The sequence below is a fragment of the Podarcis pityusensis genome (genome assembly GCF_964106645.2).
Source record: "Podarcis pityusensis genome assembly, chromosome: 7".
NCBI lineage: Eukaryota > Metazoa > Chordata > Lepidosauria > Squamata > Lacertidae > Podarcis > Podarcis pityusensis.
The window spans coordinates 15,959,901-15,986,486 of NC_138031.1; the positions used below are offsets into that span (position 1 = coordinate 15,959,901).

The 26,586-nt window shown below is 45.3% G+C and overlaps 1 protein-coding gene across 1 annotated transcript in view; it reads left to right on the forward strand.

Annotated features, from left to right (window-relative positions):
* Positions 1 to 6,229: 6,229 nt before the first annotated feature.
* The window catches only part of ENPP2 (ectonucleotide pyrophosphatase/phosphodiesterase 2), a 90,705-nt gene continuing 70,348 nt past the window's right edge, over positions 6,230 to 26,586 (forward strand). The window contains exon 1 of the mRNA XM_081012549.1: positions 6,230 to 6,504. Within this exon, the coding sequence (XP_080868675.1) occupies positions 6,484 to 6,504 (21 nt within the window). The 5' untranslated portion in view covers positions 6,230 to 6,483. The remainder of the gene's footprint in view (positions 6,505 to 26,586) is intronic.

Here is a 26,586-nt window from a genome sequence, read left to right on the forward strand (position 1 = left end):
AAAAACAAGATTAATACAATATTAAAATGCAGCCTCATTTCAGCAGAAACTCAAAAATCTTTTTGGGCATGAAAACGTCAAGTCTTCACCAAGGCTAACTATCCAGACTGGTCCTATGTGGGCCAGAAAAAGCCCAAGTAGGAGTTCCATCACAGAAGGAAAAAGGAAAAAAGAAAGAGGGGGAGGGGATCAAGTTAATTCCAAGCCAAAGGCCAGGCGGAACAACTCTGTCTTACAGGCCCTGTGGAAAGAAATCAGATCCTGCAGGGCCCTGGTCTCATGAGACAGAGCATTCCACCAGGCTGGAGCCAGTGTTGAAAAGGCCCTGGCTCTGGTTGAGGTTAATCTGACTTCCTTAGGGCCCGGGACCACTAGAGTGTTGCTATTTATGGACCTTAAGGTCCTCCGTGGGGCAGAAAATAGCAACACAGCAGAGTCTGTCGGTTTGTCTTAATATAGCTGAGACATTGCTGCAACAGACCCTTTCATTCTGGATCCCTCCCAAGCGGACGAAGACTGTGTCGTGGGAGTGAGCTCCTCCTCTGGGCCTGTTTGGTCCGTTGCTCAGCAATGTGCATAACTATCCTCAAGTGGGGTGTCGGAGGGGAGGGGAGTCAGCAGGACTGGGACTGACTGCACTCACACCATGGCTAATGGCCTGTGACTCTGTTCTGGAAGTCCCTCCTTCTCCCGATGCCCCTTGATCGCTCAAACCCCCTGCTTCTAGCAGTTCCCAGCTCATCCCTTCTTCAGAATGGTCTTCAGTTTCCCACCACCAGCCACCAGGCTTTAAGGTGTTGTCTTCTGAGCCCTCCCTGGGGAGCTCTTGGGCTGGTAGCTCCCACCACTCCTCCTCATCCAGCCAGTCCCTGACAGATACCCTTAGGGAGTAGGGTCCCAGTTGCAGAAGATGTATGTGTCCACTCACCAATCAGGACTGGATTACAGAGGCAGCACCCTCCAAACAAACCAAGGCCAAGCACAGAGAATCCATCTATGTCCCAACGTGATCCCAAGGCAGCCAGGCAACCGTCCAAGGTCAATATCACAAGGAGTTCAGGCAAGGTACAACACAGCAAGGCAGGGGGAGTAGCATCAGGAACTATGAGCCAGGGACCTGTATTGATTCCAACATCTAGGAGACACAAGTGGGTGACCTAAACCACAACCTAATCACAGCTGCTGACACTGAGGAAGTAGAAGGGACTCATGAGTAGGGATAGGGAAGAACTTGAATTCAGGTCTCATTTTTAAAAGTGGATCTACCAAATTTGCACTTTCTGAAACAATACGCAAACCGAAACTCAGCCATCCTTCAAAATTTGCCCTTCTCTGAATTTTGTACACATATTAGGGTACACTGTGCAATTGCACACACACAAAAAAGTATTATATTATAAGGCTGTTTGTCATAATGCTTTTTATTATGTTTTTATCATTGATGTTCTGTAATGTGTTTTTAATGCTGACAACTACCCTGGGATCTTTAGATAAAGGGTCTTGCTGCCACGATAGTAGCAGAACAGTTTCCTACTAGGAGGGATAATCCAAAATATCTATAAAATGAGGTTGTTTGTTTATACTGTATAGTGTCATCAGTCCACATGGCATTTTAGCAAAGTAAGTGGGGCAAAAGGAGATAGATGCCCCAATACGTTTACAGTATAAATTCCAGTAGTCAGGAAGACCATGAAAGTAGGGAAAGAATGGAAGCACAGAGAGAGATTGGATGTGTGCAATTGCAGTTAAAAGTATTTACGATTTCATTCCTGGGATGGGACAAAGTCAAAAAGTGTTAAACCAAAGGCTTTGTGGGAAAGATCAGTTTCAAGGAAGGATTTGTTTACTGTAAAATGAGCGGCTGTGCAATTTTGGCACACTGAGGGCATGTTTATGGGTGGACTTAACAACATAATATGAATATATTCGAACGATGATTCACACTGGAAGATTGAATATGGAATTGTTCCATAACACTGGAAGAATATGCATTGACTGTAAGACACAGGCTTGGTTTACTCCACTACAGTGGTACCTTGGGTTACATACGCTTCAGGTTACAGACTCCGCTAACCCAGAAATATTACCTCAGTTTAAGAACTTTGCTTCAGGATGAGAACAGAAATTGTGCTTCGGCGGCGCGGCAGCAGCGGGAGGCCCCATTAGCTAAAATGGTGCTTCAGGTTAAGAACAGTTTCAGGTTAAGAACGGACCTCTGGAACGAATTAAGTACTTAACCCGAGGTACCACTGTACTTTGGGAAGTAAGGCCCCGCTCTGGTATTTTGCTGCCTGAGGCAAAGGAGAAGATACATACAGAATACAATCACAACCTCCTACAGAAACTGACTAGACTGGCAATTGAATTTTATTTCGACACTGGTGATGGGGCAACCATTTCCACCTCACCTGAGACAGTAGGCTAGCTTAGGAGATGCAAAGCAGACTAACTTAGGGGAATTATGGCAAGTGGCCTGTCCCCTCCCACCATCTGCTGCCTGAGGCAGCTGCTTCGCTCTGCCAAATGGTAGGACCAGCTCTGTTATTTCATTTTTCGAATTAAATATTCAAGAGATGGAAGGCATATCCAAGGCCTGTACTATAAAAGCATGAGTGTAAACATTGGGGGGGGGGGGGACAGAAGCAATGGGGTGATACTTTTATGTGAAAATTGTCCAGTCTTAATTGTCCAAATTAACAAAACAAATGGCAACTTTCAAGCACCAGCTCGACTCTTTGTTTGCTCTTCATGGTTTTGCAGACCACAACTACTATATTCCCAAGTCTGTATAAGGCTTCCTAATAAACAGTTGGATTCGAGTTACAATATTGCTGCAGGTCCCTCCCAGCTCCAAAAATTAATAATAACAATAATTTTATTTGTATGTTGCACACCTGACGGGGGTTTCCCAGGCACTCTGGGTGGCTCCCAACAGAATATTAAAAACACGATAAAACTTTGAATTATTAAATACTTCCCTAAACAGGGCTGACCTCAGAAGTCTTCTAAATGATTCTATAACCCCATTCAGGCACCCTAGGTGCCTCAAAGGGAGAGGATGAGCGTCCTAGCTCCGCCCAGTGTTGCCAGCCCTGTCATACTTCACAAGTTGAAGGGATAACTTGGGCTCCATCAGGACTATAAAATTAAAGCAGGATCATGCCACTTTATGGCTTCCCCAAAAGCATCTCCCAGTATGCTAAGAGTGCTGGGAGATGTTAGGAGACCCCCCAGTCCCCTAACAGAACTATAATTCCCAGAGTTTCTCGGGAAGAGGGATTAGCTGTTAAACAATTTCTGCGGAAAGACATCCATGCCGCTCATATTTCACATGTAAGCAGTTTTCAGAAAGAAACTGTGACCTTGTGATGCCTTCTCCAAATATGCAGCTCTGAGTATATTTTGCTCTGCTTCTCAAAATATCACAATGAGTTGGTGACTCATAAATAAAAACAAGATAAGGCAGGGGTTGGAATTTAGTTCCATGTTTAACTCACAAGTCCCTGGAAAACCAGCAGCCACCATGTACTGAAACTGGGTACAAATGCAATGTTCATTCAGCTTTCATGTTTTTCCTTTTTAAGATAGCAAGTTTCTAGCTCTCATGTTTGCAAAGCTAGTAGTGCCTGTTGAAACCTCAAAAGCCAGAGAGGCATGGGCGAACGAGGTTTCCAGGGATTGGGGCTTCGATGCCATACATGGCTGCTTGCCTCTATCCATGACTGGCAAACAAACCCCTTCCTTTTGCACGCCTGGAAGAAGCGGACCATTTGGATCCCTTCCAATCGGGATTCAGGCCTCATCATGGGACTGAAACTGCCTTGGTCGCACTGGTTGATGATCTCCGGCGGGCTAGGGACAAAGGTGAGAGCTGTTTCCTAGTTCTGCTGGATCTCTCAGCGGCGTTTGATACCATCGACCATAACATCCTTCTGGACCGTCTTGAGGGGCTGGGAGCTGGGGGCACTGTCATACAGTGGTTCCGCTCCTTCCTCCTGGGCCGTGTTCAGAAAGTGGTGGTGGGGGATGAGTGTTCAGACCCCTGGGCTCTCACTTGTGGGGTGCCTCAGGGTTCTGTCCTCTCCCCCATGCTTTTCAACATCTACATGCAGCCGCTGGGAGAGATCATCAGGGGGTTTGGGCTGGGTGTTCATCAGTATGCAGATGATACCCAGCTCTACCTTTCTTTCAAATCAGAACCAGTGAAGGCGGTGACAGTCCTGTGTGAGTGTCTGGAGGCGGTTGGAGGATGGATGGCGGCAAACAGATTGAGATTGAATCCTGACAAGACAGAAGTACTGTTTCTGGGGGACAGGAGGCGGGCAGGTGTGGGGGATTCCCTGGTCCTGAATGGGGTAACCGTGCCCCTGAAGGACCAGGTGCGCAGCCTGGGAGTCATTTTGGACTCACAGCTGTCCATGGAGGCACAGGTTAAATCCGTGTCCAGGGCAGCTGTGTACCAGCTCCATCTGGTACGTAGGCTGAGACCCTATCTGCCCGCGGACTGCCTCGCCAGAGTGGTGCATGCTCTGGTTATCTCCCGCTTGGACTACTGCAATGCGCTCTACGTGGGGCTACCTTTGAAGGTGACCCGGAAACTACAACTAATTCAGAATGCAGCAGCCAGACTGGTGACTGGGAGCGGCCGCCGAGACCATATAACACCGGTCTTGAAAGACCTACATTGGCTCCCAGTACGTTTCCGAGCACAATTCAAAGTGTTGGTGCTGACCTTTAAAGCCCTAAACGGCCTCGGTCCAGTATACCTGAAGGAGCGTCTCCACCTCCATCGTTCTACCCGGACACTGAGGTCCAGCACCGAGGGCCTTCTGGCGGTTCCCTCACTGCGAGAAGCCAAGTTACAGGGAACCAGGCAGAGGGCCTTCTCGGTAGTGGCGCCCTCCCTGTGGAAAGCCCTCCCACCAGATGTCAAAGAGAACAACAACTACCAGACTTTTAGAAGACATCTGAAGGCAGCCCTGTTTAGGGAAGCTTTTAATGTTTGATGTAACATAGTATTTTAATATTCTTTTGGAAGCCGCCCAGAGTGGCTGGGGAAACCCAGCCAGATGGGCGGGGTATAAATAATAAATTATTATTATTATTATTATTAATTTATGCAGGTTGCAGAATTCCAACTTCTCTGCAGAACCGGGATTGTGCAGAATTGGTTTCCTTTGGGAAGGAAGGGTGGGATATAAATTTAATTAATCTATCTATCTATCGTTTATGCAGCTAGAAGAAAACAGTGCCACTGAAGCATCACAAAAGCACAACATAACGTTTACTGAGCCTAGTCTGCCCCTAAAGTTGACTTCACCCATGCTTTTAGTTTCTGTCTGGTACTTGCTAACGCACCAAGAGGCGAATGCATGGAGCATCTCCTCTCATCCTCCCCCCTTTTCTATACAGGTCCAGCTCCTGTGCTTTTAAGAACAGCTTGGCAGGCAGAAAGCCAGGTGGTAAGGGGGTAGGGGAAAATCCATCTCTGCACCAGCAAAAAGCATCACCTGCTTATTTTCTGCAGGTGCAAGTCCGACTGCTACTAAGACCCAGGGACAGGTGGCTGTTATAAAATGCTTGCAATCCTAGGGGCATTATCAGATCTGCCTCATCACATTTCTGTGTGCATAGGGTTGTAGCCTTAAGCCTTACTTGGTAGTAAATACCACTGAACAGAGTGCAACTTAAAGAGAGCACACCCTATGTTTAAACCAGGTCGCCTGCTGAGAAAATGCGGGGAACTGCAGTTTACCCCTCACCGTGCTACAGTTCCCCAGTGTGTTTGGGGTTTTTTTTGCAGGGAGGGGATGCTCTAAATGTATGGTGTGTGCGTGGCCTGAGTAAACACGCGTAGGGTTGTGCTGTTCAGGTACTTTTGGTTCCCTCTACAGGGAGGGTCTGCTATAAAGCAGTCTTTGCATTTTTCAGTCTGGGCTGTTGATAAGTTGAGGACATTTTACCACAAAAAAAGGGCTTTGAGCAATTCTACCAAAGGTCATCCCGTGAAACTATTCCAGTGGAATCCGGCTAGCTATGCATTGTGTTACCTCTGGATAAGAGACCCTCCCTTGAATTTTGCTCCTGCTGCTGTTGCTGGTGGTGGTCAAACTCATTAAACTTGCCTAGCCAGCTTATGCTTTCAAAAGCCGGCCTCTGTGGGGGGTGGGAAGCGATGACACTTTTTTCCACGGAGTCATTTCAGGGAAAGGTTGTGTGTGGTGTGGGTCTGGGGAGAGCGAGTGAATCAATCCTGCAAGCAGCTCCTTTGTTTGAAAGACATCTTCCCATTGAACCATTGTCCTTCGGGGACAGCTGGCACCCTGAGTTCATCTGCACCGGACCAGTCTCAAACGCAAACGATACACTGGACAAAACAACACAAGCCAGACTCAGGGTGGCCGCATCTCACACGAGGAGAGGGAAAGCTTTCGGAGACCACCAGAAAGAGAAAATAGGGCTGATCAGCCTTTTGTTCAACCCATGGATAAGAAAAGCAAACTGGTAAGACACACATATGTCTTTTGCCTTGTTCTGTTTTTCGTTTAATTGCTACACCATGAATATGTGATGCTGGGGGGGGGGGGGTATTGCCTGTTTTACTGCTTTGAAGCGGCACTCTTATTACACCCCTACTTTGGGATTTACTTTTGAGGAAATGTTAGGTGGCTTGCAAGCAGACCTCTGCATAGGCAGAAATGGCTTTAGGCTAAGAGGCAAGGCAGGAAGCATTTACAATTGTGGGGATTGCTTATTGCATCACGAATATGTGGAGAATTTAAGGCAAGCCACATCTAATTGTAGCGTAGTATTAAGAACAGTAGTCAGAAAAGCATTCCACGTTGGATACAGTGAATGTCGCAAGCCTAAGTAGGCTTATTAGGGACGGAGTCCAAACTATTGGAGAGAAATTAATCTTTTCCGAGTTGATTGTGACTTTTAGATTTATATCACTGGCTTCGAAACAACTTTCTTGCAGAGCACAAAGAATTTGGAGGCAATGTTCTGGAGTAAAATTGCTTTAAAGGTGGTCGGCCTATATCTGCTATGTCTGATGTTGGAGGGTTTAATTTGCGCAAGAGCTGAGTCGGTGATCCCTTGTAGTTAAGCTTATTTTATCAGAGAAATGTGTGCGGACTTCCTTCCCAAAGTGATAATGCCTTCAAACAGCAGTTAAGCCTCTTTCCTACCCTAATATTGTGCTCCTCTGATTGCTAGGAAGCACAGGAATCCTTATTCTAAAGTTTTTTTCACATAGGTACCCATGTAAGGAGAATCTGTCAACATTTGCATCTGTCCTTAAATTGCGGTTTCTCGCCAACACACTGCTTAAGTAATTAGCAGTGGTGATGTGTGCCCCTCCTTTCTTTACAAGAGAAGACCAAGGATAGCTTCATAAGCTATTTATCAGCAAAACCTGAGAAGCTGGTGGGAAATAGAAAAAGAAAGAAATTTTTAAAAAGTGTAGAAAAGAGGTTAAAAGATCAAGATAGAAAAATAATATTCAAGAAACAAAGAACTTCTGATTCTTTATGTGTCCACTATTTTTTAAAAATAAACCACTTCATCCAATCCATTGCAACACTCAACAAAGGCACTTCCTATAAACAAACATGATCTCCACTCCTCAAATCCAGATATCATTATTTCCATTTTTTTCCCACGCAAAAAGTCTATGAGAGGTTTCCAATCTTTAACAAATGTTAACTGTGACTTTTCTCTGATTTAAACATGTCGGCTTTGCCATCTCATTGAAGTCCCTGCAGAGTTCTTAACCACCCATTTTCATGGCCCATCACTGGGTGTAGCGCCGGCCCACCCATGAGGCGAGTTGAGGCAGTTGCCTCAGGGGGCAGATCTGGGCCTGAGGAGCACACTGCTCACTGCTGCCGGCTCCTCCTTTGCTGTGGCAGCGGTGGCATGGCTTTGGCAGGGCAAGCTTGTGGCGATGGAGGACGGGGCAGGAGGCAGCAGCAAGGCATTTTGCCTCCAGCAGCACAACATCCAGGAGCTGCCCCTGTCTGGGTGGGTTACCTCACCGGTAAGCTGTGCTGACATCATGTCTACTACTCCCTTGGTATTTTCCATCATAGGAAAATTCCTTACGAAGGGGAACTCCAAATTGCTTCTTGCTAAGGGACTGGTTTGCTCTGCTACCCAGTTCTTAAATAATGCCTTTTCCGTTGTTCTCTTGGAGCCCTTGTCCCGAAAGATGCAGTGCAGCACTTTGGTTAAAAGCTATGAATCATATCCAGGAAACTCCTAGTTACCCTCAGAAGTAGATTGTGTTTCACAATAAACATGAGTTTGATCCGCAAAGAGTAATTTTTTAAAAACTCCCAACTCTAGAGGTGCTGTATGTTTTTTACTGGATGGATTTTTTGGGGTGTGGTGTGGGTGTGAGGACTTTACCTGATGATGTCTTTCCTCAGCAGCTAAATAATAAGTGGCCTAATTTGTAATGACTTTTTGCTACCAGATATAACCACATGGCATGGGAGAGAAGGAAAACCTGAGCACAAAACAGCAATTATACTCAGAGTAGACCCGTTAAAATTAACAGGCACATCTACATTAGGTAGATTAGTTTCAGCAAGTCTAACTTAGTTCTTAGTGGAACTGGGCCTTTAAAATATTTATTACTCTCATAAAGGAATCGTACAGTATGAGTGATTCTTCGCATGTTTATTTTTTTAGGAATTCAGTGGGACTTGTTCCCAAAACGGCACGCAGCCTTTCAGCTCGGAAGACTGCTATTATACCAGAGCTTGGGCTAGCAAGAAATGCTGCTTCCCTTGCTGCTCTAGCAGCTATGTGAAAGCACAATAGCCACAGTTTCCAGTGTAGGCTGAAAAGGGCAACTGTGTGTTTCCATCCACCGATCACAATAGCACTTGCTGAGGGTGCCTAGGAAGCACTAGTCAAAACAGTGGTACCTTGGGCTACATACGCTTCAGGTTACAGACTCCGTTAACCCAGAAATATTGCTTCAGGTTAAGAACTTTGCTTCAGGATGAGAACAGAAATTGTGCTCTGGCGGCGCGGCAGCAGCAGGAGGCCCCATTAGCTAAAGTGGTGTTTCAGGTTAAGAACAGTTTCAGGTTAAGTACGGACCTCCGGAACGAATTAAATACTTAACCCGAGGTACCACTGTACATGGTGAGGGCAGGAAATCTGTGGAGATGTTGGAGTTCCTGTTTCATCCATACCTCTCCCACACAGTCCATGCAATGTTTCTCAAACTTGGGTCCCCCAGCTGTTGTTGGACTACAACTCCCATCATCCTGGACCGCTGGCCCTGCTGGGGACCCAGGTTTAAGAAACACTGGTCCACAAGTATGCTGCCAGGAAGAGGAATGTAGGAAACTGCCTTAATCTGAGTAAGACCGCTGGTTCTCTCTAGCTCAGCATTGTTTACACTCATTGGCAGTGGCCTCCAAGGTTTCAGGTATGGGGCCTTCTCTCTCGTACCTGAAGATGACTGGGGATTGAACCTGGGACCTTCTGCATGCAAAGCAGGTGCTTTACCACTGAGCTAAGAGCCTACATTGCGCCCACTGAGATACCCCAGCATAGGCTCTATACACATTTTAACTTCAAAGCATTTGAATCACCTTATTTCCTTCAAGGGACGTGGGTGGTGCTGTGGGTTAAACCACGGAGCCTAGGACCTGCCGATCAGAAGGTGGGCGGTTCAAAACCCCGTGATGGAGTGAGCTCCTGTTGCTCGGTCCCTGCTCCTGCCAACCTAGCAGTTCGAAAGCACGTCAAAGTACAAGTAGATAAATAGGTACCACTCCGGTGGGAAGGTAAACAGTGTTTCCGTGCGCTGCTCTGGTTCGCCAGAAGTGGCTTAGTCATGCTGGCCACATGACCAGGAAGCTGTACGCCGGCTCCCTTGGCCAATTAAGCAAGATGAGAGCCGCAACCCCAGAGTCGGTCACGACTGGACCTAATGGTCAGGGGTCCCTTTACCTTTTTTATTTCCTTCAAAGAACTCTGGGCACTGTAGTTTAAGGGTTGCTGGGTACTGTAGCTGTGCAACAGGTAAACTACAGTAGCCAGAGTTCTTTGAGGAACAGAATATGATTTGAATGTGTTCTAAAGGTACAGTGCACACAAAGTTGAACAACTACAGACATCTCCGACAGCAGTGCAAGTCCCACTGTGGTTCAAATACATCCACTCGCATGGAAGGGAGAGAGGGATGGGAGCCACATGGGCAAGGAGGAAAGCGCTTTACAAGCACATGGGCATAGGAGAAAATATGGACCCAGCTTAGTAACTCAGAGGGAAGTAGCAGCGTGTGAAGAAAAAGGGGGGGGGGTGTCAAGTGGTTGTGTGGGTGCTTCTGGCCTGGTTAGGCTCCCCACTTTCTCCAGTTCAAGTGTGCTTCTAATGCCTAATTAGCCCAGGCTCCCAGCACACCCCTAAAAATGTCAGAACAACATAACAATGTAGACTTCAAACAAAGGTTAGTTCTGTTTCAGCACCATGCAACCAAGTAAAACGACAGGTAGGATAGTTCTTTACAATACAAAACACTGGAACGTGCAGAAAACTTTAATAAAAGTAATGGGCGATAATCCAAAAAAAGGGGTAAACTGGGAGGTGACAAGGCCATAGGAACAATCTGAAGCTGACAATTGTTATACAGCGTCAGGTTACAGATGCTTCAGGTTACATACGCTTCAGGTTACACACTCCGCTAACCCAGAAATAGTACCTCGGGTTAAGAATTTTGCTTCAGGATGAGAACAGAAATCATGCTCCAGCGGCGCGGCGGCAGCGGGAGGCCCCGTTAGCTAAAGTGGTGCTTCAGGTTAAGAACAGTTTCAGGTTAAGAATGGACCTCCAGAACGAATTAAGTACTTAACCCGAGGTACCACTGTAAAGTGAAAATGCAAAAAAGAAGAAGCAACTATTTACTTCAAAAGAAGATATATTCTTTTCTTGGCTTGGCCAAGTGGAATATAACACAGTTTACTCATTGCAAATGGATAGCTGCACTCATTTACCCAGGGAGTCCCTCACCAGGTGAGCAAATTACTTAGTCCTTTGACCATACTTGTTTTATAAGCAAAACCCACACATTTTTTGAATTTTAAAGGTCTTACCACTCAAGTGAAAAAAGATTTAGAAATTTGGTCAAATTTGAAGCTTTCACTGCTGAGCCGTATTGCTGCGATAAAAATGAATGTATTGCCTAGAATGTTGTTTTTGTTTCAAACACTGCAAATTGTGGACAAAATGGATTGTTTCAAGAGGTGGCAGAAAGATATTTCTAGATTTGTCTGGCAGGGCAAGAAGCCCAGAATAAAATTTAAAATATTAACGGATGCAAAGGAAAGAGGTGGATTTGCCCTGCCAGACCTCAAACTTTATTATGAATCAGCAGCTTTTTGCTGGTTGAAAGAATGGCTGCTTCTTGAAAACACTGACATTTTGGACTTAGAAGGTTTTAACAATGTATTTGGATGGCATGCATATCTGTGGTATGATAAGATCAAAGCACATAAAGCATTTAAAAACCACATTGTCAGGAAAGCACTGTTTAATGTTTGGATAAGATACAAGGATTTATTAGAAAACAAAACTCCAAGGTGGCTGTCACCAATGGAAGTGAAAGCCTTGAAAAAGCTCAATATGGAGGTCAAATGGCCGAAATATTGGGAAATTTTGGAACAAGATGGAGATAGACTGAAATTGCAGAGTTTTGAAAAACTAAAAAACAAAGTGCGAGACTGGCTTCATTATTTTCAGATAATGGAGGCATTTAAATTGGACAAGAAAATTGGCTTCCAGGTGGAAAAATCAAAATTAGAAACTGTTAGAACCCAAAACTAAGAATTTGTCAAGAATGTATAACTTGCTGCCAGACAAATCTAGAAATGTCTCTCTGCCACTTCTTGAAACAGTCCATTTTGTCCAAGATTTGCAATGATTGAAACAAAAATAACATTCTTGGCAATACATTCATCTTTATAACAGCAATTCGACCTAACAAGGAAAGCTTCAAGTTTGACCATATCTCTAAATCCTTTTTCACTTCTGACCAACATTTCTCATAATTGTCTTTAAATAGGTTTAAATTCTTAGCAGTCATGTTAACCCCCAGGTATTTTACTTTCTTAACCAATGTTAAACCTGTCTCCTTCTGAAACCTCTCTTTCTCAATCAGTGTTAAATTTTTCTCAAGCACCTTAGTTTTTAACTTGTTCAACTTAAATCCTGCCACATGACCAAATTCCTGAATCAATTCTAATACTCTTTTAGTACTAGATTCTGGCTCCTGTAACATCAATACTAAATCGTCTGCAAAAGCTTTCAATTTGTACTGTTTAGCTCCAAACTGTATACCTTTAATCAGACGGTCCCTTCTGATCATATTTAGTAAAACCTCCAGGACCGAAATAAAAAGCAATGGGGAAATTGGGCAGCCTTGTCGTGTCCCTTTCTCTATCTTAAACTCCTCTGTCACCACATTGTTAACTATTAGTTTAGCCTTTTGTTCTGAGTAAATTGCACTTATACCATTTTCAAACCCTTGACCAACCCCCATCCCCTGAAGATTTTTCTTCATAAAACTCCAAGAAATATTATCAAAGGCTTTCTCCACATCTACAAAAATTAAAACAGCTTTAGTATTAATATTCACTTGTAGCATCTCCAAAATGTTGATTATATTCCTCGTATTGTCAGACAAGTGTCTACCCGGGAGAAAGCCAGCTTGGTCTTTATGTATCTCCTCCACTAATACTTTTTTTAACCTTTTAGCCAAAATATCTGCAAAAATTTTATAATCCACATTAAGCAGGGATATGGGGCGGTAGTTCTTAAGTTGTGTCTTTTCAGACTCATTTTTCGGTATTAGTGTAATATAAGCTTCCTTCCACGACTCTGGCGCTTTTTTCCCCTCCAAAATTTCGTTGCAAACCTCCTTTAATGGTTGAATTATCCAATCCTTCAAGGACCTATAATATTTTGAGGTTAAGCCATCTGGCCCTGGAGATTTGCCCAACTGCATGTTCTGAATGGCACCTTCCACCTCCTGTTCTGTTATTTTGTAATTCAACATTAACTTATTTTCTTGAGAAAATTTTTGAAGTCCATTTGTTTTTAAAAAATTGTCTAAATCACACTCTTTCTGTGGCCCTTGTGTATATAGCTGTTTAAAGTGCCTCTGGAAGCATTTTCTAATTTCCACTGGATTCTGGATGTTCTTTCCTTCCACTTCCAAGTTGGTAATGGTGTTAAGTTTTTGTCTTTTTTCATTTGCCACGCTAACAGTTTTCCACATTTATTAGCCGATTCAAATGTCCTTTGTTTCATCTGTTTAATTTTCCATTCTATTTCCTGATTCATCATCTTCATATATTGAACTTGGTATAACTTTATTTCTCTCAGAATCTCTTGTGATTTTGGTTTCGCTCTCAATTTCTTCTCCCCCTCTTTTATTTTTTCCAAAATTTTATCTTTTTTCTCATTTTGAGTTCTCTTCTTTATTGCATTCTGTTGAATTAGAAACCCTCTCATAACTGCTTTACTTGCGCCCCAGATTACTCTTTTTTCGATGGTAGTGTTCATATTTATCTCAAAGTAGTCTCTCAAGGTTTTTTGGGCCTTCTTGGTAACTTCTTGATCTCTAAACAAGGTGTCATTCATCCTCCATCTGAAGGAGCCGGTAGGTGTTAATTTCATCTCCATTTTCACAGCATTATGGTCGGAGCAGGTTTTAGGGCAAATTTCCACTTTTCGAGTCTTAGGTGCCAGTCCTCTAGTAATCCAGATTTGGTCAATTCTTGTCCATGTCATTTTGGCTTCAGAGAAGAAGGTTCCCTCCCTAGCCAGGGGATTCTTTATTCTCCAAATGTCAATCAAATCCATATTGTCAGTCATCTCAAAAAAGGTTTTTGGTAGTCTGCCATCTTTGGTAACTACCTGTCTCTACGACTTGTCCATATTTGTAGATACCACTCCATTCATATCTCCCATCATGATAATGTTGTAATCCATATAGTCTAACAATGTCTCATGCAACTTCTTAAAAAAATTTGATTTCCCCTCATTTGGTGCATATACTCCTACTATCAGAAATTTTTCTCCTTGTGTTTGGATTTCAATTGCCACATATCTTCCTTGGTCATCTTTAAAAATAAATTTCGGTGATAGGCTCTTTTTCGCGTAAATTACAACTCCTCTCTTTTTAACCTTGTCCGATGAAATAAACTCCTGACCCAATCTTTTATTAATCAATACTTTCCTATGGAGCCTTATCACATGTGTTTCCTGCAAACAAATCAAGTCCAATTGTTCCTTTTTCAATAAATGAAAGACTTTTTTCCTTTTCTCCGGGGAATTAAATCCATGAATATTCCAACTTAATAGTTGCAGGGACATGGTGTATTTATTTTATGACATCACGGCACTTGAGCATATGGCTGGTTCCACCAATGTGTATCCTGGAGAGTAGGGGAGAGGTTTCTTAACCTACCTGTCTATTAAGTCTCCAAGGTGAGCTTGGAGGGGAATGCACAGGTGAAGTGCACAGGTGTCGTTTTAACACTAGGGGGACTTACAAGCATCCTTAAATAGCACAACAATTCTGCCTCCAGACTGTCACTATTTTGCAGGAGTGCATAGAGGAAATTTGGGTTTGCGCCATTAAAAATCTGTCGACATAGTGCAACCATGTTTATTTATTGACATATAGCAACAAATACAGATAAACCATACTGGAAAATTAAATTACTGGAAAATTAAATTACATTAGAAGCGCAGGACATCTAGTACCATAGGTACACACAAGAATAACTCAAGAAAGCCATATTTCCTAAGATGGTACAGATAGTGAGTGTTGTGCATCTGAATGCAAAACAGGAAATAAAGTCATATAAACATTCTGGGATTTCCATCCCTCTTCAGACCTGCAGCTTATGGTTTGGGGCTTTTTTTCTGCATCAGCCAAACCCCACAAGTTTTTGAACCGTAAAGAAAGGTGTACATTTTGTAGTGTTTTCCATTGTTGAGCTATGGAAACTCTGGCTGTAGCCAACACCCTACCGGAAGTTCTTTAGAAGGAGAAACTTGCATTTGATCATCCCACATGTTCAGCAAAGGAGAGACTTGGTTTGATTATATTTCCTGATAGAAATCAGACCAAAATAATGAAACCAGGGGATATCCCCACCATAAGTGGGAAAAAGTCCCTCTCTTCTCACAACCCAGCCAACAATCCTGTGCTGTTGCACAGTGCAACAAATTTTATACTATTCCAGGACTGTCAGCTTATCCTAATAAATTGGGTACTATGCTATGTGTTGCTGTTCTTTGATGTGAGTGGCTATGCAATGGATCAACACAGCTGCATTTCTTGGACTCTTTGTGGAGGGTTGTAGTTATGGGGGCTGTCACAAAAAATTGCCTATACTATACTTCAAAGCTGACCACAACACCAGTGGTCACACAGCTGGGTAGCCTTTGTTACCATAAAGCACCAATGCTGCAGCAAGCAAAGGCACTAGCAGCTCAGCCAGCTGCTTGTGGCTGGAAAGCCAGACAGGATGTTTGTGACTGTTGCCATGGGAACAAAGGGGCAGTCCATTCTGTACTGAGCACCGGATGTTAGCTCAGTGTGTGTGTGTGTCATATGACCCGTACTGGATGTACTTGGGAGGAGTTTTCTCCTTGCTGTTGTTGAGTGCAGACATGATTCTCTGTACTGATGGAAGAGGCAGAAATAAATGATGTAAATAGTTTTCTGTCTGCTTCTTTCCCCTCCCTGGGGACACCAAAGGGGAGAGAGGAAGAACGGTGTGTTCCTCTCATACATCTGAGAAGAATCGCCGGACCTCGCCTGCTTATCAGCAGAGGTTGGGAGACGCGGGGAGGTCGACAGGAATATCTGCCGGTGCCTACGCTTGTGGCACATTCCTCTGACCCAGGCAGAATTCCAACAGTGGTAGCAGAGGATGGTTGCGATTCATCGGACATCTGCATGAGAGGCTGGTGGATTGTCCTCCTCTGCTCCAAGGAGGGAGAAAAGCGTCTGAAAGCAGCCAGAGGCTCCACAGACAGCTGATGGAAAGAAGAGGTGTTTTCCAAGCAACAAAGCTCAAGGTATGCTGCATTTCGGGCTAAAAGTGTGAACGCAGGAAGATTAATTCCCTGGTTCACGGAGCTGCGTTTCAAAGAAAACAAAAGCTCCGGAGGAAGAGGCCTGCATTCCACAAATTTTTGTGGTAGATAAGAAGTCCCATTGAAATGCATTGTTGCTAGGTAACGGTCCTGGAAAGTTACTGGCAAAGGGGCTGGACTCTGCGTGTAAGCCTGGGAAAGCGAAACAAAATCAGAGAATGTTTTGGCTACAAGGTTTACGAGCTCTTGGAAGGGACTTTTCAATAGCAGCCAGAGTTTAGCTGCCAGGTGCAAAGAGCGTAAACAATTTGCAGTTTGCTGCGTGAGAAAGAAAAAAAACAACTGTTGGATTTTACAGTTTGTTTGACAGTGTTAGAGAGGCTTGGCTTCAAGATGGATGCCAAGAAAGGGGAAGGTTTGCCTTGCCCTCCTTCCTTATCCAATGACAATTATTCATCTTGGTCTGTAAAGATGAAGGCCCTGCTGCAGAATCAGAGGCTTTTTGATGTAATTGAAAACCCCATCCCTGCAGCACCAACCAGAGGTTGGGAGTCACAGAATGTAAGGGCCAGGACTGCTATAATTCTGTGTGTCTCAGATGATCAGTTGGTGCATGTTCAGCATTTAGAAAATGTGAAAGAGGTTTGGGACACGCTGCGTACAACGCATCAGAGAGATGCTGGTTCTTCAGCGTTGCTGTATTTTGAGAAATTGACCAATCTGAGACTTGCGCCTGATGGAGATGTTCAAGCACACCTGACAGAAATGAAGTTTCTGCGTCAACAGATGGTGGAACGCAATTTCCGTCTTCAGGAGGAAGTGTTTTGCTTCATGATGAAAAACAGCCTTAGCCGCACCTACAAGGTTGTTGCCAGTCAGCTTGGTTCCCTACCGGCCGCGCAGCTGACCGCGGAGAGAGTTTGTGCTGTGGTCCTGAATGAACACGACAGACTTGCTGCACTGGAAGAAAAAGACAGGGGGAGGGAAGAACAGAGTTCTAATTCCCCCACTGCTGATGCTACTGGAGAGCATGGTGTAGCATTGAGTGCTGTCCGATGCTACAATTGTGGACAGACTGGGCATCTACAGCGAAACTGTAAGAAGCCGCGCCAGTCAAGAGGAGCAAAGAGCAGCTCTACGAAGCCTCAGGCGTCAGGCAAAAGCCGTACCAAGTGCCAGGTGAAACCTGCAAAGGCTATGATGGCGAAAGGAACCACGCCAGATGTTGGGAACGCATTCATAATCGACACGGGCTGTACAAAACATTTGTGCCCGCACAGAGGACTATTTTCGACGTTGAAGAAGCAAAGCTTCACTGTGAAACAGGCCAACGGTCAAGAGCTGGAAGCGACTGGAATTGGGACTGTGTATCTTGAGAGTCTGAACTTGACTATAAATGATGTTTACCTGGTTCCAGAACTGAGATTTAATCTGCTGAGCGTGTCGCAGATTGCAAAGAAAGGACTGAAACTGTCCTATGATGCTAAAAGCTGCAAGATCTACAAAGATGGAGAACTGTTTCTTACTGCCAAAGAGAAAGATGGACTGTATTTGTTGACTTTTGATCAAAGTGATTACATGAAATGTAATTCTTCTGATGTTTCTAACGAAATCTCTCTTGCAGGGGTGACCATGACCAGTGTGAGCACCAGGAAGATGACTAAGACGAAGAAGGTCAACAGAGCATTTCAGCGGGTGTATGCTGATGTGATTGGTCCTCTAGAACCATCTAGAGGCGGTGCACGATTTTACCTTTTGTGTGTGGATTGTTTCACTAATTATTCTTGGGTTTATATGATGGAGAAACCGCAAGAAACTTTAGAAAAGTTTCAGGAATTTTGTGACAAGGTTAAAAGTATGCATGATGCTGACATTGATTGTCTTTTCACAGATGACAAACAAGTCTTTCTGTTACAGAAGTTTCAGAAGTTCCTGGATGAAAAAGGGATAGACCACAAAGTGGCAGTTTCGCAAGAAGCGTGGAACAGGGCGGTCTGTGTAAGAGTGAACAAAGAATTGCAAAAGGGGATGAATGCGCAATTGCTGAGTTCACATTTGCCACATGAATATTGGGCCGAATCGCTAGCGTCCTATCTTCATGTGTGGCTGAGAAAGGTCTCAACAGAGTTGGGATGTTCTCCTTTTGAGAAGCTGTTCAATAGAAAACCTTCTGTTGCCTATTTTAAGGTTTTCGGGTCTCATGTGAGAACAGAAGCTCCAGGTGGAGTAAAGAATGCCAGAGGCATTTTTGTGGGTTATGAAAAAGGTCTCTACAGAGTAATTTTGTCTGAATCTGGTCAGGTGATTCTCACAAAGTTCCTAGAGAGTGCTCCAAAGCAAGAGCGGATAGTACAGACATTTCCCACAGGAAACGATTCTGATGATGATGATGATGAGTTTGATCTTATTGAATTCAGTAGTACTGATGATGACAGCGATAGCTCAGACAGCTCAGTTGTCACAGTCATTGAAAGGAAATCTCACACAATGGATAGACCTTCACAGGTGAAGGAAGAACCACTGATTGCTACTGGTTCTCGACAGAGTCCAAAGGTTGAACCAGTGAGCACAGAGGATCAGAACCTCATACGTAAGTCTGAGAGAGCAACGAAGGGTGTACCACCCAAGAGGTATTCAAAGGAGTTTGCTAACCTTGCATATGTTGCTATTGTAAACGACCAAGGACAGATTGAAGCTGTGTCTGAGTCAGAGACAAAGGCACAACAGAGAGTTGTTAACCAAGGTAATGCGAAGTCACACAACCAGAGAGGTACATTGGTTAAACCAGTGGCGGGTAGTTCCAAGGGTGGAACGGAAACAACAGGGGAATGTTATAAATATAACAACTGTTTGTTTTCTTCTCTGGATGACGCTTTGCTCGCAGCACACATTGATACTTTAGGGGGAGTATGTTACCATAAAGCACCAATGCTGCAGCAAGCAAAGGCACTAGCAGCTCAGCCAGCTGCTTGTGGCTGGAAAGCCAGACAGGATGTTTGTGACTGTTGCCATGGGAACAAAGGGGCAGTCCATTCTGTACTGAGCACCGGATGTTAGCTCAGTGTGTGTGTGTGTCATATGACCCGTACTGGATGTACTTGGGAGGAGTTTTCTCCTTGCTGTTGTTGAGTGCAGACATGATTCTCTGTACTGATGGAAGAGGCAGAAATAAATGATGTAAATAGTTTTCTGTCTGCTTCTTTCCCCTCCCTGGGGACACCAAAGGGGAGAGAGGAAGAACGGTGTGTTCCTCTCATACATCTGAGAAGAATCGCCGGACCTCGCCTGCTTATCAGCAGAGGTTGGGAGACGCGGGGAGGTCGACAGGAATATCTGCCGGTGCCTACGCTTGTGGCACATTCCTCTGACCCAGGCAGAATTCCAACAGCCTTGAGGTAGCCTCCTTGATGTAAAGGCAAGCTTCAGAGAATCCTGTAACTAAGGACCATCCGCACTATACATTTAAAACAGTACCATGCCACTTTAAACAGCTGTGTTCCCCCCCAGTTAATATTCGGATTCATTGTTAAGGTGAGTTGTTAGGAGACCACTATTCTCTTCCCAGAGAACTCTGGGAATTGTAGCTCTGGGAGGGGAATCTGGATCTCCTAATAAATCTCAGCACTCTTGACAAACTCCCCTGACATCCTAGCAGTTCGAAAGCACGTCAAAGTGCAAGTAGATAAATAGGTACCACTCAGGCAGGAAGGTAAACAGCGTTTCCATGCGCTGCTCTGGTTCTCCAGAAGCGGCTTAGTCATGCTGGCCACCTGACCCGGAAGCGGTATGCCAGTTCCCTCGGCCAATAAAGCAAGATGAGCACCGCAACCCCAGAGTTGTCCGTGACTGGACCTAATGGTCAGGGGTCCTTTTACCTTTGCCTTTACTCTTGACAAACTACAGATCCCAGGAATCTTTAGGGAAGCCATGACTGCTTAAAGGGGGATGATGGGGCAGATTGGGGCAGATGGGGCCTTGGTGTTCTAGACTGAAAGGAACCAAAAGCCTCCCATGCTAGAGAGAGCAATGCTGTAACCATCCAGTAACAGTAGGCCAAAGAGAAGCAGTTGGCATTCGTCTTTTTCCTAGAACCATTGAATTCTAGAGTTGGAAGGTACCCTGGCGATCATCTAGTCCAACCCCCAGCAATGCAGGAATATGCTGGTGTTCCATACGGGGATCAGACCTGCAGCCTTGGCTCCAACCAGCTGAGCTATCCTGTTTCAGTAGACAAAGGAGGAGTGAAGGAATGAATTTTATTATTTCGGTCACAGACCAGTTCCAGCCCACATACAATATCAAGGACGTCATAAAACACAATAGGGATACATTTGAATTTGCAATTAGGGATAACATGGACAATACAGATATAGCAACAGTTAAAAATATATATAAATTAAAACTTAGTCACTAACATATAACCTAAAATTATCATTTAAGGCCTTAATCATTACAATAGCACAGCTTGTTCCCTAAGTTTTATGAAAATCGCACAGAATTTGGCTACCCTTAATGTAATCTCAGGATCCTTGAAGGAAGAGTGAAGTCAAACTGTTGGAAGGTTACGGCGCCTGCTGTGGCTGTTGAGACCGATACAGGAGAGAGATGTTTTGTTGCAGCTGGGGCAAATGAAGGCATCTAGTTGTGCTGCTGCACATGCACTCTTGGCAGCTCCTGGGATTCTTTGATCCTGAGCTAGACTGATGGGCTGACTTTGTTTAAGGTAGAATCCAATGGTTCTCAGCCATAAAGCCCAGTAGTGAAGTAGCCCTAGGCGGTTCATTAGGACAGCATCCAAGATGGCGTAGGTATGGGTGGCTCCAGGCTCAACTTCCAGGGTTGGTCTCCAAGGAGAAGGTGCCTGCGAAAGCTGCACACAGTCGAGACAGTACAGTGCTGTAGCCAATTGGAATGTTTTTTTTTAAAGGAAAAGTAGAGAGGGTTGTAAAAGATGCAAAGGAGCTGAAAGCTGTCCATGCCCCAATTTTGGACCTGGTTTTGAAATTCCCAAACTGGTGTTCCTGAGGAATGGTGTGCAGGAGAGTTCAAAGAGGAGGAATTGTTGTTGTTGTTGTTGTTTAGTCGTATCCGACTCTTTGTGACCCCATGGACCACAGCACGCCAGGCACTCCTGCCTTCCACTGCCTCCCACAATTTGGTCAAACTCATGCAGTTGGATAGCTTCGAAGACACTATCCAACCATCTTGTCCTCTGTCGTCTCCTTCTCCTTGTGCCCTCAATCTTTCCCAACAACAGGGTCTTTTCCAGGGAGTCTTCTCTTCTCATGAGGTGGCCAAAGTATTGGAGCCTCAGCTTCAGGATCTGTCCTTCCAGTGAGCACTCAGGGCTGATTTCCTTAAGAATGGATAGGTTTGATCTTCTTTCAATCCATGGGACACTCAAGAGTCTCCTCCAGCACCATAATTCAAAAGCATCAATTCTTCGGCGATCAGCCTTCTTTATGGTCCAGCTCTCACTTCCATACATCACTAAGGAGGAATTAATCTGAGTTATTTATATCTCTCCTTTCAGGATACCAATCCTTTTAAGGCAGGCTGAGTAACTTCAAAATGCATTCTTTAAAGCCACGAAAAAAAATAGTTTCCACATATATAAAAAGGGGTTTTGTATCCTCCCCACGGAACAGTTGGTGACCCCATGTGTGCCAGGGGCCAGTCCAGCTGGGCTTGGCATCTCTGCCCTCCTGCCTCTGAATACCAGTTGCTGGAAGTCACAAGAAAGGAGAGTGCTGTTGCACTCAGGTCCTGCTTGCAGACTTCCCAAAAGCAGGGTGTAGCTAGGAGTGGGTTAGGAGCCCATCCGCCTGTGCACTCGGACAGATGGGCCAAAGGAGGTGGAGGAAGAAAGGAAGGTGGAGCAGAGCAGATCTGACCCCGATGGCAGCAATGGCAGAGCAGGAAAGGCATCAAGAAGCAGACTGGTTCATGGTCCCTCCCGGCTTTGAAGGAGCCAGTAAAGCCCTTGCTGAGGGTTCAAGGTAGCCTAGATATGCTTCTGCCCAGGGGCATCTGACTGTGAGAACAGGAAGCTGGACTAGTTGGGTCTCTGGCTTGCCCCAGCAGGTCTCTCTTGATGTTTTCAGTACTGGGATATTTCCCACAGGGCAGCTGGGGGATGGGTGTAAATCAGGGGTTGGCAAGGTTTACCTCTCCTGGGCTGGTGCACTCCAGAGGAGATCCCTTCGTGGGCTGGATCGTGAGTGCATGTGAACATGCACGGCTGCGATTTCTGGCGTCTGTGTCTGTGCAGACACGATTTTCGCCGACTGAGCATGCGCAGATGCGATTTCCGGCACCGTGGAAGCGAGTCCCCGTGCCACGCTGCACCGGTTTAGCACAGTGCACGGGTACTTGCCGAGTGGGCAGCTCGGTTTGAGGGCGGCTCGTGGTGCGGTTAAACGGCCCCCATGGGCTGCTTGTGGCCCACGGGCCTTAGGTTGCCTATCCCTGGTGTAAATGGACGTCTGGAGTAGGCTCAGAGGTGTTCTTCACCTGCCTCCCCCTTTCTATTTATGTGAACATCTGAGCAATAAAGGAATAGAACAGGAGGAATCTCCCGACCTCTCTTATGGGCAAGATGCAGATGTTCTGCGCTGGTGTTAGGTTGTGTAGTGAACCCACCTCTCCTCCTCCTGCTGCAGCAACATGAAGATATCTGCTATACCAGCCTCTCCAGCTTGTTGCCTTCTAGATGTTGTTGAACTGCAACTCCCGTCAGCCTCAGCCCAGCATGGCCAACGCTTAGGGATGATGGGGATTGTAATTTGCAACATCTAGAGCAGCAGTTCTCAACCTGTGGGTCCCCAGATGTTCATAGAATCATAGAATCATAGAGTTGGAAGAGACCACAAGGGCCATCGAGTCCAACCCCCTGCCAAGCAGGAAACACCATCAGAGCACTCCTGACATATGGTTGTCAAGCCTCTGCTTAAAGACCTCCAAAGAAGGAGACTCCACCACACTCCTTGGCAGCAAATTCCACTGTCAAACAGCTCTTACTGTCAGGAAGTTCTTCCTAATGTTTAGGTGGAATCTTCTTTCTTGTAGTTTGGATCCATTGCTCCGTGTCCGCTTCTCTGGAGCAGCAGAAAACAACCTTTTCCCCTCCTCTATGTGACATCCTTTTATATATTTGAACATGGCTATCATATCACCCCTTAACCTCCTCTTCTCCAGGCTAAACATGCCCAGCTCCCTTAGCCGTTCCTCATAAGGCATCGTTTCCAGGCCTTTGACCATTTTGGTTGCCCTCCTCTGGACACGTTCCAGTTTGTCAGTGTCCTTCTTGAACTGTGGTGCCCAGAACTGGACACAGTACTCCAGGTGAGGTCTGACCAGAGCAGAATACAGTGGCACTATTACTTCCCTTGATCTAGATGCTATACTCCTATTGATGCAGCCCAGAATTGCATTGGCTTTTTTAGCTGCCGCGTCACACTGTTGGCTCATGTGAAGTTTGTGGTCAACCAAGACTCCTAGATCCTTTTCACATGTACTGCTCTCAAGCCAGGTGTCACCCATCTTGTATTTGTGCCTCTCATTTTTTTTTGCCCAAGTGCAATACTTTACATTTCTTCCTGTTAAAGTTCATCTTGTTTGTTTTTGCCCAGTTCTCTAATCTGTCAAGGTCGTTTTGAAGTGTGATCCTGTCCTCTGGGGTGTTAGCCACCCCTCCCAGTTTGGTGTCATCTGCAAATTTGATCAGGATGCCCTTGAGTCCATCATCCAAGTCGTTGATAAAGATGTTGAATAAGACCGGGCCCAAGACAGAACCCTGTGGCACCCCACTAGTCACTCTTCTCCAGGATGAAGAGGAACCATTGATGAGCACCCTTTGGGTTCGGTCAGTCAGCCAGTTACAAATCCACTGAGTGGTAGCATAGTCAAAACAGCATTTTACCAGCTTCTTTACAAGAATATCATGGGGCACCTTGTCAAATGCCTTGCTGAAATGTTGTTGGACTACAAGTCCCATCAGCCCTGAGCTCTGGCCTTGCTAGCTAGGGGTGATGGGAGTTGTAGTTCAACAAGATCTGGGGACCCACAGGCTGAGAAAGGCTGATCTGAGGGTGTCGTGATTTGGGAAGGCTGTGCTAACCGGTGGAAGAAGGGAGGTGGCTTTTATTGAAGAGGAAGTGAAGCATAGAATGGGTTCTGACAGCATCATGCAGGAATTGGGTCGCCAGCTTCCTCCCCATTCTGTTCTTGCACTAATTTTGCCCTTTGAACTGGAGAAATTCTGGGCGTATGGCAAGCCTACTTCATCACTACTGAACTTTCATGCTAAGTCTCCCTGTTTCCGCTAACGTCCTCATCTGACTTGCACCTTTTTGAAATGCATAGGAGGAAATAGTGGCAGCCCTGCGAGGAACTGGTTCTGCCATAGGCCTTGCTTGTGGGTTGCATGATGCTGTCTTTGTGGGGCATCTTTTGGCCTGTTAGCATTGGATGCCTGCCTAGTTGCTGGAGCAGGGCAGGAGAAACATGAGGATTGTGTGAAGCACAATTGCTAACAGCTGCAAGTGCATGTGATTGCGAACCAGCTGAATGAGGAATTGAGAGAGGATGACATCACCCAGGTTCTTTTGCCATCCTGCGTGTCCCAGCCCAACCTCCTCTGATGTCTATGTTGGTGGAAGTAATGACATCATGAAGATAATGCTTGTTTATCCAAGAGAAGCAGTAATATTCGAGCTGTTGCCGCCAGATGGTTTTTCTTTCTTTCTGCTTTGTCCACTGCCTTTGATCCTGGAAGGAAGAGTGAGCCATGAGAGTTTGGTGCCAATAGGAGTGTTCAGGACTTACCAACAAAGGTGTCTGTGCTCTCCATTGCATGCCTGGTGGGAGCTGATCTCCGTTAGGGGGTTGTGGTTAGTGGGGGCACCGTTTAGAGCTGGGGGGGGCAGGGAACCAGTAGCCCACAGGTTGTATGCAGCCCATGCTGCCTCCCCATCCAGCCTGCAGCATCTCTAGGTGCTGTCATCCTCCCCCTCCAGAATCACCCCCATGCTGCAAAAAGGCTTAAGTAAAAACTCCTAATAGAAAACCTTTTTTGGACCCTAAGTGTTGTGTGGTATCTGTATATTTCCCTTACAGAAACCACTATTCCTAGAGCTCCCCAAGGAAGAGAATAGGGGTCTCCTAAGAACTCTAAGCAATTGGGATGCAGGTGGCGCTGTGGTCTAAACTTGCCGATCAGAAGGTCAGCGGTTCGAATCCCCGCAACGGGGTGAGCTCCCGTTGCTCGGTCCCAGCTCCTGCCCACCTAGCAGTTCGAAAACACCTCAAAGTGCAAGTAGATAAATAGCAGGAAGGTAAACGGCATTTCCATGTGCTGCTCTGGTTTGCCAGAAATGGCTTAGTCATGCTGGCCACATGACCCGGAAGCTGTACACCGGCTCCCTTGGCCAATAAAGCGAGATGAGTGCTGCAACACCAGAGTCATCCATGACTGGATCTAACGGTCAGGGGTCCCTTTACCTTTAAGAACTCTAAGCACTCTTCGCAAACCACAGTTCCCAAGGTCCTTTGGGGAAAGCCATCACTGTTAAAGTGGTGCTTTAAATGCCTGGTGCAGATGGGCTTGGAACGCTATTTGCTGATGTGGAGGAAAGCGACACGTGTTTGTTTATGCCAATGTTCTCCGACCCGTTCCATAACTCTGCTGGCTGGGGCTGATGGAAGTTGTAGTCTAAAACATCTGGAGGACACCAGCTTGGGAAAGGTTCAGTTGTGCCAAGAAACAGCCATCTGTTTGGGGGCAGAATCGGGTGAGAGATTTCGGATTTTTTCCCAGGAAAACTGAAGTTTTTAAAACGCTTTGCTTTTTTTAATTTGTGAAATAAAAAAAGGTTGAAGGACCTGCATATGTTTAGCTTGGAAAAGAGGAGATTGAGAGGAGATAGGAGAGCCAACTTCAGATATCTTAAGGGCTGCCACATGGAAGATGGATCAAGCTTGTTTTCTCCTGCTCTGGAGTGTAGGACTCATGGCAATGGCTTCAAGTTAGAAGAAAGGAGGTTCTTACCCAACAGCAGGAAGAACTTTATGACAGCAAGAGCTGCTCAACAGTGGAATGGACTCTCTTTGAAGGTTGTGGATTCTCCTTCCTTGAAGGTTTTTAAGCAGAGGTTGGATGGCCATCTGCATGGATGCTTTAGTTGAGACACCTGCATTGCAGGGGGTTGGACTAGACTAGATTTTTAGAAGAAGGCAGCCCTGTTTAGGGAAGCTTTTAATGTTTAATGGGTTATTGTGGTTTAATATTCCATTGGAAGCCACCCAAAGTGGCTGGAGAAACCCAGCCAGATGGGCGGGGTATAAATAATAATAATAATAATAATAATAATAATAATAATTACTGTTGGGGTCCCTTCCAACTCTACAATTCTATGATTCTATAAAACAGTACAGTCTCTTTAATTATTC